Here is a 14,435-nt window from a genome sequence, read left to right on the forward strand (position 1 = left end):
ATAAAATGAAGCCGTCCCAACACCAACCATTGCAGCACACCTCTAGCCACCGGCAACTAACCAGAAAAGGCCCACTACACATTGCCTTCAGCCAGTCAGCCAATCTTCTATCCATTTGGTTATTTTCCTGGAATAACATGGGCTCTTATTCTGTTAAGGAGCCTCATGTGTCACTTTGTCAACGGCCTTCTGAAAGTCCAAATAAACAGCATTCACTGACTCTCCTTTGTCTATCCTACCTGTTAATTTCTCAAAGAATTCCAACAGATTTGTCAGGCAAGATTTCTCTTTTAGAAACCATGCTGACTTTGGCCTACTTTTTCATGTGCCTCCAAGTATCCCAAAACCTCATCCTTAATAATAGACTCTCAACATCTTTCCATCACCGAAGTCAGGCTAACTGCCTACTATTTCCTCTCTTCTGCCTCCCTCACTTCTTAAAGTGTGGCATCACGTTTGTAATTTTCCAGTCCTCTGCAATTATTTCAGAATCTAGTGATTCTTGAAAGATCATTACTAATGCCTCCACAATCGCTTAGGCAACTGCTTTCAGAACTCTGGGCTGTAATCCATGTGATCCAGGTGACTTATCTACCTTCTAACTTTGCAGCTTCCAAACACCTTCTCCTTGGGAATAGCAATGACACTCACTTCTGTACCCTGACACTCCTGAACTTTCAACATACTTCTAACACAATGAAAACTGCTGCAAAATACTAATGAACTACCTCTGCCATTTATTTGTCCCCCATTACTACCTCTTCAGCATCATTTTACAGTGGTCCAATATGCACTCTCATCTCTCTTTTACTCCTGATATATTTGAAAAAAAAACTCTTTTATATAATTGGTTAACGCATTCATATTTCATCTTTTCTCGCTTTATGGCTTTTGTTTAGTTCCCTTCTGTTGGTTTTTATAAGCTTCCCAATCCACTAACTTCCCACTAATCTTTGCTATTTTATATGCTCCCTCTTTTGCTTTTATGCTGCATTTAACTTCACTTGTCAGCCACAATTGCCACATCCTCCCTTTTTCATCTTTGGGATGTATCCTTCCTGCACCTTCTGAATTCCTCCCAGAAACACCAGCCATTGCTGTTCTGCTATCATCCCTGCTAGTATCCTCTTGCAGTGAACTTTGACCAGCTCCTCTTTCATGCCCTTGTAATTTCCTTTACTCCACTCCACTGTACCAATACTTCTGATTTGAACTTCTCCTTCTCAACCTGCAGAGTGAATTCTATCATAAAATGATCATTGCCTCATAGGGATTGCTTTACCTTAAGCTTCCTAATCAGATCTGGGTCATTACGTAACATCCAATCCAGAATTGCTTTTTCTCCTCGTGGACTCGACTACGAGCTGCTCTAAAAAGCTATCTTGTAGGCATTTTACAAATTTTTCCTCTTGGGATCCATCACCAACCAGTTTTTCCCAATCTACCTGCATATTGAAATTCCCATGATTGTCGCAACAGTACCCTTTTCACATGCCTTTTCTCTCCCATTGTAATTTGTAGCCCATATCCTGGCTGCTATTCTGGGGCCTGTATATAACTCCCATCAGTGACTTTTTACCCTTGCACTTCCTTAACTCTACCCATAATGTTCTGCATTTCCCGATCCTATGTCACCTCTTTCTACAGATTTGATTTTATCCTTTTACCAATAAAGTCACCCACTTCCTCTGCCTACTTTCCTGATTTTTGATACACTATGTATCCTTGGATGTTAAACTGCCAACTATGATCTTCTTTCAGCCATGACTCGGAGATGCCAACAACGTCATACCTGCCAATCTCTAACTGTGTTACAAGATCATCTACCATATTCCATATGCTGTGTGTGCATTGAAATATAACACCATCAGTCCTGTATTCATCACCCTTTCTGATTTGACCCCTTGTTACACTTTAACTCATCCAACTGACTTCAAATTCACCTTATCATCTGCCTGTCCTTCCTCAGTCTCACTGCACATTGCCTCTGCTCGTAAACCAACAGCCCTATCACCCCCGGTTCCCATCCCTCTGCCAAATTAGTTTAAACCTTCTGCAACAGCTCCAGCAAACCTACCCGCAAGGATATTGGTCCCCCCTCAAGTTCAGGTGTAACCTGTCCTTTTTGTACAGGTCATACCTTCCTCAGGAGAGATCCCAATGATCTAGAAATCTGAAATCCTGCCTCCTGCACCAATTCTTCAGCCACAAGTCATCTACCAGATCATCCTGTCCTTGCATTCAGTGGCACATGGCACACAGGAACAATCCTGAGATTACTACCCTAGAGGTCCTGCTTTCAGCTTTCTGCCGAACTCCCTATATTCTCAATGCAGGACCTTTTTCTTACCTATGCGGTTGGTACCAATATGTACCACAACTTCCAGCTGTTCACCCTCCCCCATTAAAATACGTGAACACTATCCGAGACATCCCTAACTATGACATCTAGGAGGCAACATACCGCCTGGGTGTCTCTTTCACGTCCAAAGAATCTGTTCTCTGCTCCCCTAGTTATAGAGTTCCCTATTACTGCTGCCCTCCTCTTCTCCTCTCTTCCGTTCTGATCCACAGAGTCAGACACAGTGCCAGAGACCAGGCTGCTGTGGGTCCCCCGATAGGTCTCCCTCCCAACAGTATCCAATGCAGTATGCTTATTATAGAGGGGGAACAGCCAAAGGGATACTCTGCACTAGCTGTCTATTCCTTTTCCCTCTCCTGACAGTCCATCTCCAGGTACCTGCCTCCTGCAACTTGGGGGTGATTACCTCCCTGTAGCTCCTATGCATCAGCTCGTCATTTTCCCATATTTAGCCAAAGGCCTTCGAGCTGCAGCTCCAGTTCCTTAACAAGGTCTCTTCAGAGCTGCAGCTCAGTGTACTTCATCAGGTGTAGTTAGTAGTTATCAGGGAGACTGGGGGTCTCCCAAAGTTCCTACATCTCACACAAAAGAACCTACCACTACCTCTGGACCCATTCCCAACACAATAACTATGTACTAACAGGAAAAAAGAGATGCTAGAAACTTTCGTACTTACTTGAACCTCTGCCTATGCTTGCCCAAGCATGTCCTCGCCTAAGCCCGTTGAGCCAAAGCTGGACCACTCAAACAATGGTTGCTCTGTTACATCTCCTTTCTTTTTATTGGCCCCACGCTGATTGCCGCCTGCTGAGGAAAAAGACTGAAAGCACCCAGGCTCTTTTTAAACCTCGCACTACGTCACCAGCGAAAGATCTGTTGTGCTGATTGCTGCCCGCCGAGAAAAAACTTCAGTGAGTTGGGGTGGAGTCAAAGATGGGGAGAGTAGATACTGGAACACACTGGAATTCTGTATTTGAAATTAAAAACAGTTGAATTTCATTACTTGAGACCAGCCAATGGCATCAGGTAACAGTTTGGTTGATGACAGGGAGACCAAAATTGTGCAGACAGGAAGTTTGGACCAAACAGTGCAAGCACAAAGGTTAACACCATGGACAGGATTTGGAGATTTCTACTCTTTCATTTGGAACAGATGCCTCCTCAGAAATTCCCTATTTGATCAGCAATTTGCGTATAGGCACACATGAATCTTCCATTAGAAATCACCGGAAGATAAAAGATAAAAGGCTGAGTTCATCTTCCCAACTTAATGGGCTGTGTTAAGTTTTAGGCTGTGAGAGGAATATCTGTGTGACTTCGAGCAATTTCCCCAATTAATCATCCTAGTTAACCAGCTTTGTCTCCGTGCACTTGGTTGAACATGGCAAGCCTTACAAAAAGTGAACGCTGTGGTTAACTATCAGAAGACTGAAAAAAGGCTGCAAATGTAATTTGTAGAAAGTTTCCAGATCTGCAGGAAAACAGCTTGAATAACCAAGTAAATAGAATGCATCTTACAGGACACATGTATACATTCATCTGCTAACTGCTGGGAGCTGCTTACTCTTGCCAATAACACCCATGCACCAGCAATTTACAAGACATATCGCTCAGGGACTTGGGCTATATATTTTTTGTGTGACTGTATGTTTACTTTCTATCTTATATGTGCTATATGTGCCTTTTGCGGTGTATGTCTGTTGGTATTATGATTTACATCCTGGCCCCAGAGGAACGCTGCTTCATTTGGCTGCATTCATGGGTGTTCATATATGGTTGAATGGTAACTAAACTTGAAGTAGAGAAAGGAAAGTAAAAAGCTGAAGTTAGGTTTTGGCGTGGAAGCAACAGCTTCCAGTCACGTTGATCAGAAGTCTGGAAGTCAAGGCCAGATGGCCAGAGCCCCCTGTCTGTGAGTCCACTGGGGAAATTGAAGGCCAATGTCTGCAAATACGTAAGCTTTCTCAAGGCCGGAGATGGCTTGTCGATGGGTTGGAGGACTGTTGTGTGCACGTTGGAAGGAGGAGAAATGGGACTTGTTTTATGACCATAAGATATAGGAGTAGAATTAGGCTATTTGGCCCATCATTTCATCATGGCTGATCCAATTTTCCTGTCGGCCCCCAATTTCCTGCCTTCTCCCCATATCCCTCCATGCCCTGACCAATCATGAATCTATCAACCTCTGCCTTAAATATACAGAAAGACTTGGCCTCCACAGCTGCCTGTGGCAAAAAATTCCACAGATCCACCACTCTCTGGCTAAAGAAATTCTCCTCCTCTCCGTTTTAAAAGGATGCCTCTCTGTTCTGAGTCTGTGTCCTCTGGTCTGAGACTCTCCCACCATAGGAAACATCCTCTCCACATCCAATGCATCCAGGGCCTTTCACCATTTGAGAGGTTTCAATGAGGTTACCCCTCATTCTTCTGAATTCTAGTGAATACAGGCCCAGAGCCACCTAACACTCTTCATATGACAAGCCATTCAATCTTAGAATCATTTCCGTGAACTTTGTCCTGTCTTGCGTTCTGCCAAGTTCTGGAATGTGCGGTGACACTTGCAGAGTGCCCCCAGTACATTTTAGGTTGGGGTTGTGTTGGTTGTTTATGCAAGTGACACAATTTACTCTGTTTTAATGTACATGTGCTAAATAAGTGAATCAGAATCTGAGAGTGAGGTTGGGCCAAGGGTGATGAAAAAGAGGAGCATAAAAAGGGGCTATTCAGTCCCTTGTGTTGATGCTTTCCTCTATTGATGCAATCCCTTAAGTTTAATTCCCCACAGCCCCACAAATTATTCTCTCACAAATGTTTATCCAGTTCCCAATGGAACATACTGATTGCCTTGCAGGCAGTGAAATTCAGATCATAACTACTGAGTATTTTTTTCTTTGCATCTCTCATGAATCATCAAAGGCCAACACTCTTCAAAACTACTGCAATGAAGAAAGAAAAAACAACTCCCAAAGAGCTTGAGAGGCACTGAGATACTTCACATGGAAATAAAAGATTTCTGTCAGGAAGTGGACCTCTAAATTCTCAGTTCAACAATAGAAGTCGGGTGCAACGCAAATCTAAATGGAGCACAAGAACGTTTTTAAAATTCATAGACAGTAATTTCATTAAAAGATTGGGAAGCTTCAGTTTAAAAGAAAAAGCCAGGAGGAAAATAAAAACAAATGCCTGTTTGTGGTGAACTGAACTTGCATCTTGTGTCCTTGATGCTGGAGATTTCAAGAGCTGACTTGAAAGGCCTGTTAGAAATTCAGTGATTTTTGGAAATTAGTCAGTCAGGAATATAACCACATGGCTTTTGAATTGATTTATACATTTGTAAATTGAAACAGCTTTCGGCTGGTATTTCTATCCAAGGTCTTTCTTGAGTCTCTAAATTAGCTTGAATTGATTGGCTGCACATCCTCTCTTTAGAAGCTCCGCATGTCTACAAACTGCAGAAGAGGAAACAGCAGGTTATGGCCTCATACTTGCATTTTATTCATTTTTCTTCATCAAATATATTTCTACTTGAGACGGTATCAAGGAAGAAGGTTGTGGGTTGCAGTCCATGGGTTAGAACATAATGTCTAACTTGATAGTGTAAGGAAATTTTGAGAGAGGGTTGTATTTTTGGAGTTATCAGCAATGTACCCTCTTTCAGGTGAGATGGTCAAAGCAGATCGACAAGGTGCCCTGGTTGATATTTGTCTTGTAACCAGCAGTAGTTTAATGGGTTACCAGATCCTTATCTCACTCTAATTCTAGGCTCAGGTTGTGCAGTGGTGTGCAAGGTGGCTATAGTTTTCCCACAATCCAACAATGACAACATTTTCCAAGTACAGTACCTCATAGGCTGTACGGTGTTTTGGGAAATCCTGGCACTGAATCCTCTTTATAACCATAGGGATTGATCAGATGATGGTTGTCTCAGGCAAATCATTTATAAATTGGGATTTTGAGAGCTGCTCTAAGTAGTCTTGATCCACTGTAAATCTCACAAATGTTGACCAGTTATTCCATTTCAAGATGACTCATTCCTTACAAGAATTGACAAATCAAGGGCTGCTCAAATGTAAAAATCAAACACTTTCCAAAGCCATTATCAATTAGTCTGCACAATACTGAACCAAGGACAGATGGGGGGGGGGGGGGGGTGGAGAGGCATGCAAAATAGTAATATGAAAAGAGGGTGACATTGAATTACTGTTCTTTGTACATCACTCTCCCACACATCGGCGTCATCACCCCATACTCACCTGATTCCCCTTCCCCCCACCTCAGTCATCTACATTCTTTACTGGAGAAACAGCTCCTCTTTACCCACACTGCACCCTTCAATATTTCAAACGCCTCCATCGAATCCACTCATATTTTCCTGTCTTCCAGCTTGTCCTTCTCCTGTCTGTCCACATCAGTAAGGCCCCTCCTCCCTGGAATGACCACAATGAATTGTTTCTGCCTTCTCCTAGCGCCAGTTACCTCAACCCCACCCCTCTCCTGTATGCAGGCACTCCCCATCTCTCTTTCTTTCTACTCTCAAAATCAGATGTATTATCACTGGCGTACGTCGTGATATGTATTGTTTTGCGGCTAGAAGACATAATAAATTACTGCAAAATCGGAATAGCGAGATAGTGCTGGTGGACCATTCAGAAATTAGTGGAGGAGAAGGTCTTCCCGAAACGTTGAGTGTGTGTCTTCAGACTTGTTCACCTTTCTCATTCCTTATGGCGGCAATGAGAAGAGGGCATTCTTCCGGAAAGGTGAGGGTCCTTAATGATGGATGTCATCGTCTTAAGACACCTCCCCTCGAAGATGTCACGGCTGGTGGAGAGGATTGTGCTGGCGATGAAGTTGCTTGAGTCTACAACCCTCATTCAACCTCTTGCGATCGCGGTATTGAAGCCTCTATACCAGGCTGTGATGCAACCAGTCAGAATTCTCATCCCGGTACATCTGTAGGAATGTGGTGACCTACATATCAAAACTTGTCTTACTCCGTACCTTTCCTCCCAGTCACGTTCTCCCTCCTTCCCTCCTCCCATTCTGTTCCCCACGCTCCCACCGGGCAACTTTCGTTCCGGAACTTGCCCGCAGTTGAACTCCCGCTTCAGCGCCGAGCCGACCCAGCCAGAGCTGGCGGGGAGCCCCGTTAGTTTCCGCCCGAAACTTTCCCATACGTCGCGAAGGGCGCAGCAAACCCCGTCCCGCTGAAACAGTGGAGACTTTCAGTTTTAATCGGTGCGAGGCAGGTTCGTGCGAACAAATATCAGTGACTGCAATCGGTCTCGCATGGTCTGCAAGCCCATCGCCAGACCCTACCACGGGCACTAGATGCCAAGTGCATCGAGTTTAATACTTGTTTAGTCCATCCACATGCATAAATCGGACATTAGGTGGGCAGCCCGTGGTCGTTTACGGGCATCCACAGGGATGATTCTTCCACGAAGATCTAAACCTGGTTCTCCTCCAGACAGTTAAGTAAAATCAAAGCCCGGAAAATCCGATTATTGTCTCCCCGGGGGTGAGGCTGGAAGGCAGCAGTTGTTGAAGTACTTTCGCCTTTGGTGCTGTTTTGGTGTCGCTAACCATCAAACCAATTTGCTTGCAATTAAGATCAATTAAGGGAATTTAGGGCCACTTAACATCGCAAGACTTAACGTTGGAATGGAAATTACCTGGGGTCCTTGTACTTTGCGCTTCGAGTGTTTGCTTCCTGGTGCAGTTTGATGCTCAATGCTGGAACACCACAGGCACTTGGAAGGATTTAAATATTTTCACTGTTCAGACCCTTGAAGTGGAAATTCCAGCAAGAATTCCTAAAGCTGGCCGTTTCCACAATCTTTATTAGACACGTATAAATAAGTATTCTATGTATTATTCTCATTTAACAGCGGGTGAATTGAAAAGTCTTCCATCAATCCGTAAATCTTATGTTTAAGGAATACGTTTTTTTTGCTTCAGTGCATTTAAGTTGTATTTTATAATCTAAGTTTTAGAGTTGGGCGCAGAGAATGTATTTTTTTTAATGTATTTGCTTCCTAATTAGTGGATATTCATCTGTCATAAGCAGGAACGTCCTTCCCCACCATCGCGACGTTTCATAAATAATCAATGAGACCCTCATTAATATGTATGAGCTGGAATCTGTGTAGTCATGTGCACTGAGGCAGAGACGGGGGAGTGTGTTGCTTTGAACTGAATCAAAACTGTGTGTGAGATACCGAGACGGAAACAACCACGAATCGTGCTGTTCATTTTTCACCCCCTCCCCCTTCCCCATTCAAGCCAAGTAGTACTGCAAACTGTGCCCTGTATATGCTGAGTGTGAGCTCGGCGCTTGGTGACTGATGAGAGTCCGCAGTTGTACCAGTCAGGTCTGGAGGGTGACTTCCCGTCAGTGCAAGTCCCTCTGAGCTGTGGGCAAAGTGGACGGTGGGAAAGTGGCTTGTCGCTGATTTATAATGGGCTGCAATCTGTGCGCTTTACAGAAGAGAGAGGAGCACTACAAATTACTGTATGAAGTTTCACAGGTGAGTTAGTGAAGGCAGCACCTGGGCTCTGGGCGAATGTGGGACTGAGTGAGGAACACCTTCTGGAGATGTTATGAAAAAAAAAGATATTGTGTTGGCGTGAAGTCACTTTCTATCCAAGACTTGGTCTTTAAATGTTAATTTTGTCAATTATGTGTACTTGGAACAAACAGCTGAATTGTAATTGCCTTGATGTTATTTTCACTTGTGAACATTAAGTCTTATCTGACGGGGTGCACCATTTCCTTCTCATTCAAGCCCATCTGACTGACAGACATTGATTGCTACTGACGCGCCATCCCCACACTTATGAAACTTTAAAACTTTTAAAAAAAAATTCTGAGCCGTTCGTTTCTGACGTACAGGTGTTGAGTTAGGGTAACGAACAGCGGACTTGGAGGCAACAGGAAAGAGTGGGGAGAATAGGGCTTCAATCTCCAAGAGAGGGATCAAAGCTGATCCTGGATAGGGTGTGATACAGCAGACAAAGAACTTGTGGCGAGTTCAACACCTGGGCTCAAATATTAGAAATGGTAAATCATTTACTCATTTGTTGATCAGAGCTTGTACCACGTGGAGTGATGGAATGAGAAACGCAAATGAAAATCAAAATAAAAACTGCAGATGCTGAAAATCTGATATAAAATCAAACAATTATAAAAGTACTCAGCGGGTCAGGCAGCGCTAGTGGGGAGAGATTTGACGTTTCAGGTGCGAAAGCCTTCACGAGTTTTGGAAGAAATGCTCCCTCGCTGAAATCTTAGCAGTTCCTCTTCCCACCAAGGCTACCTGTTCTGGGTGTTTATTACACGGAATGGAAAGCTAGGTTGATACAAAGATGGCAAGGAGATACCTGTACTGGAGAGAGAAATAAAGTCTGTATGAGATGAGAATAATAGTGTGGACGTGTTAGGCTGCATATTCTATTTGTCTATTTGCTTTGCATGAGCGTTATTGGACAGCTTTGCGCAACTTTTTTTTGGTCCTTAATTCCTGACTGAGTCGGAACTTACAGTTGCTGCGAGGTAGAACGGCAGGACTCAGTGACTCGGACACACTCACAAGTTGCATTCCGATGCGCGGCAATCAAAGGCGGACGGGACATGAGCTAGTACCTGCGCAGGAAATGTTGCGATTGCAAATCAAATGCCCTGTATTGACTGACCTCCCTGTGTAACAGGTCTTAGTGTTCCCTGGACAGAGACTCTGTTTTCTCCGCTAAAGGATGACGCTCCGGATAAAATTATAGAATATCCTCTTTAGGTGGTTTCGCTAGTTGAATAGAAACCATCGAACGTAAACGTAGTGGAAAATTGTTTGGTTATGATAGTTTTAAAAAGCAGATGTGCTGATAAACTACAGCCCTTAAAACTTCCACCCGGAAATACACTAGTTTTAAAATACCCGGTGCCAGTGATGCTTCATCCAACAGGTTTAATGAATAAATTGATTTTTTAAAGCGGCGGCTATTTTAAAATGTGAAATATGTGCGGCGCCATTTCATTCACTGCATGCTTTAATTGTTCACGGCCAAATAACGCATTTAAACTTGATGGACGGGTGGAGAGACTGGCGATTGTGCGGGAGGCGGGAGATAAAAGTGTGTGGGACCTAGCCGTACATTGTTACACGGCGTTCTCTGCGGGAGGTTTTGCAAAGCCTGTTGAATTTTACGTGATCAGTTGGTGCAGATCGGGGAATGAATGTATTTTGAAAGATTATTTACGTTTCATATGTATTCGTGCATTTGAGAAACAGCGATTGCTCTGAGTGACGTGTTGATATTTACTTACCAAAGTAGTAAGGTGGGATGGGAAGCAGGTTGGCGGCAGAGGATGGTCAGAGGCGCTTCGGGTCGGCGGTGTCCGCCTACTTGCATACCTAGGTACCAGCCTGAATCTTCGCACCGCGGAGCACCTTCACAGGTCTCGAGTCTTTAATGAACGTATGTCACAGTAACATGATCTGAGCCTCATTAGCCGTTTTATAAGACGATTCCACGCATTAATTAATGCGAAAATGGCTCTTTTTATCACCGCGGAGGGTTTGGCACCATTAATTGCTGCTGGAGGCGAAAGTGCTGCGTAATTTTATTTAAGTGCAAATTGGCGGGCTGTCAACAATCGCTTCATTTCTCCAGTGTCAGTAGATTTCGCGGGAAGCGCAAACGCTAAAAGCCTCCCTCTGTTGTTATAAGACATACAAAATGCCATCTTATTTAAACAATATGCAAATATGAGTTAATTACACATACACAGAGGGACTGGAGTGGGAGGGGTCCACCTGGTGAAAGCTCAAACCAGACCCGAGAAAAACTTTACGAACTGGGAAGTGCTGGGAGACACGAACTGAAGCAGAAAGTGCTAGAAACAGCAGTAGCTCTGGCACAATCTGTGGAAGTAGCAATGGTGAATGTTTCAAGTCCGAGAGTCTTCCGTATCTTTGACCCGAGTCGTTAACACGTCGTGTCTTTTTCACAGACGCTGTCTGACCTGGAGTGTTTCCAGTATTTTCTCGGTTTTTTTTTGTCCCCACATCTGCATTTTTTCCCTAAAGAAAACGTCAATTTATTGCGGAAAGACTGTGGAATCAGAGAGAAGGGAGAATTGACGGTACAAGAATGGCTTTATAAACACTAACTGCTTCAAACTCCTATAAATTACAGTTCATTGCGCAATAAAAACTGATTATGTTTCTGTTATTATTTGGGGGCCAGGAGCGTTAAATCTATAGGGTAATTTAAACTACCTCAGGGATGCGAGTAGAGATGGATGTGCGGTTATAAGGGAAGGAGCTGCCAACGTACGGAGGGCGGGCAGGCAGGCATTTGAGCGGCATCTCTGACTGCCCGCGCCCTGGGAATGGTGGCGCGTTGCCGGCGGGGAGCGCGCTTTCAGTCCAGCTGGCTAACTCCGCGCTGAGAAGGAGGGACCGTGCGGGAGGGGCTCGGCTTCTGTGTGAGGTCTGTGAAGGTGTGCGCTGGACTTGCGAGCGTTGCGGCTTCGCTAACCGGAGGCGCAACACACGGACTAACAACCAGGATAGTAGCGCAGGAGCAAAACTGGGTGAAAATGCGTATTCGTGAAGTGGTATTGCACGGAAACAGACACTTCGGTCCATGCTGACTGGAATTTCCCATGCAAGATGGTCCCATTTGCCCGCAATTGACCCAGATCCCTCTAACCCCTTCCTATCCATGTAGCTGTCCAAATGTCTTTTAATATTGTTGCTGTTCTGCTTCAGCCTCCGAGACTACAAATCATAAACATTAACCTCTATCCCTCAGGTCATTTTTAAATCATCTCCCTCTCACCTTAAATCTACACCCCCTAATTTTTTTATTCCCCTTCTCTGGGAAAACAACTGTGTTTAGACCCTATATATCCACCATGATTTCATACACTATCAGTTGCAACCAAGGATTCGGTGGGTAATGCCAAATCCATCAAAAATGTGAGCTGTATTCATTATCCACCGTCCTGTCCATTATCTCTCTCTGCTTCTGAGAACAGTCTCCGTACCGGAAGAGGAGGTAGATCCATTTACCTGTGGTTAAAAAAAACACTAATAGAACAGCGCCCCCCCCCCCCCCCCCCCGTACCTGCTAATCAAGGTGCCAATCTCTGCCATTCCCGTTTGCTACATTGGTCCTGTATCACATTTCCTTCCCAAGTACCTTTCCAAACATGTTTTTAAAAAATTAATCCTCTCTGCCTGGAACCAGCTGCTTTGGCAGCTGGTTCCAGATATTCACCATCCTATGTGTGAAAATACTATCCTTCAAATCTACTTTCACCCCAGAGCTCAGCCCTCCCTTGCCGACTCTCTTTCCCAGAGGGAAAAAGACTCCAGCGATCCACGTTCATGTCACGCCATCTTTCACACCCTAACCAGGAATTATGGCTCCCTTCCCTCATTAGGATGAGGTTATGGAGTACTTGGTGACACAGGACAAGATAGGACAAAGTCAGCATGGTTTCCTTAAGGGAAAATCTTGCCTAACGAATGCAATGGAATTCTTTGAGGAGATTACACATTGGTTAGATAAAGGGAATTCAGTGGATGTTGTTCAGAAGGCCTTTGACAAGGTGTCACACATGAAACTGCTTACCAAGTTAAGAGCCCATGGTATTATAGGATAGTTACTGGCATGTTTAGAGCATTGGATGATTGGAAGGAGGCAGTGAGTGGGAATAAACGGATCCTTTTCTGGTTGGCTGCCAGTGACTTGTGGTGTTCCACAGGGGTCGGTGTTGGGACCACTTCTTTTCATGCAGTATATCATTGATTTAGATGATGGAATAGATGGCTTTGTTGCTAAGTTTACAGATGATAGGAAGATTAGTGAAGGGACAGGTAATGTTGAGGAAACAGGTAGGCTGCAGAAGGACTTAGACAGATTTGAACAGTGGTTCCCAACGTGGGGCAATTTGATTTTTAAAGGGGGCAATTCAAGAATGCATTATTAACAGTGAATTTTTTCTGGTAAGTCTGTGTGAGTATGAGTGTGTGTGTGAGTTAATACATATGTGTATATACAGTATGCATACACAAAAATACTTGTGTATATGTACATGTGTAATTGCGTATGCACTGTATATATAGTGTATCACCATCATTACAACCATCAAATGGCTTTCATAATTAAATTAATGAATTGACTGATGTAGGAAGGAACGAATGAACAAGTCCAAACGCGTAAGAAACTCGTACGAGGTCGCGCCAATGCTGCTTTTTGCAGTAGCTTTCGGTTCTTGGCGGTGTGAAGGTGTGTACATTGCGTCATCTCTTTTAAACGGTGTATCTGTCTTTGTATGCTGTAGAAACGAATCGGCATTGTTTTATTTATTATTATTATTTTAATATCACTTAATGCTTTTTTTTACAATTTCTTAGTAATTTCTTCCTCAGAACTTTAACAGTCCTTTGGTTCTTTTATTTTTCTCTTTCATGAATGCCATGTTCTTTGGAAGCTTGTTTAAACCAAGTTAATGGTCTTTTAGGCTTCCTCCAGGTGAATAGGAGTTCACTTTTTGAATAATAAGAATTATATATCACCACAGGGGGCATCAGGATTTTAGAGGTGATTAGGTGGGGCATGGCCAAAAAAAGGTTGGGAACCACTGGATTAGAAGAATGGGTAAGAAAGTGAGAAATGAATACTGTGTTAGAAAATGCATGGTCATACACTTTCGTAGTAGAAATAGATATGAAAACTATTTTCTAAACAGTGAAAATCTAAAACTGAAATACAAAAAGGGACTTGTGAGTCCTTGTACAGAACACTCCAAAGGTTAACTTGCAGGTTGAGTTGGTGGTGAGAAAAGCAAATAAAATGTTGGCATTCATTTCAAGAGGCCGAGAATAGAAGAGCAGGGGTGTGTTGCTGAGGCTTTATAAGGCACTGGTGAAACCTCCCCTTAAGTATTGTGAACAGTTTTGGGCTCCTCATGTAAGAAAAGATGTGCTGGCATTGGAGAGGGTCCAGAGGAGGTTCACAAGGATGATTCTGGGAATAAAAGGGTTATCATATGAGGAATGTT

General features: G+C 43.7%; 1 protein-coding gene across 4 annotated transcripts in view; it reads left to right on the plus strand.

The window, feature by feature from the left end:
* LOC140734702 (PDZ domain-containing RING finger protein 4-like) overlaps positions 1-14,435 on the plus strand; it is a 465,241-nt gene that overhangs the window by 292,783 nt on the left and 158,023 nt on the right. For 2 of the 4 annotated variants that reach the window (XM_073059031.1, XM_073059032.1), the window contains exon 1: positions 8,614-8,892. The exons of the other annotated variants lie outside the window; for them this stretch is intronic. In XM_073059031.1, coding sequence (XP_072915132.1) covers positions 8,824-8,892 — 69 coding nt within the window. In that variant the 5' untranslated portion in view covers positions 8,614-8,823. Of the gene's footprint in view, positions 1-8,613; positions 8,893-14,435 lie in introns of those variants that run through there. 4 annotated transcript variants of the gene reach the window in all.

The sequence above is a fragment of the Hemitrygon akajei genome, chromosome 10, assembly GCF_048418815.1.
Source record: "Hemitrygon akajei chromosome 10, sHemAka1.3, whole genome shotgun sequence".
Lineage (NCBI taxonomy): Eukaryota > Metazoa > Chordata > Chondrichthyes > Myliobatiformes > Dasyatidae > Hemitrygon > Hemitrygon akajei.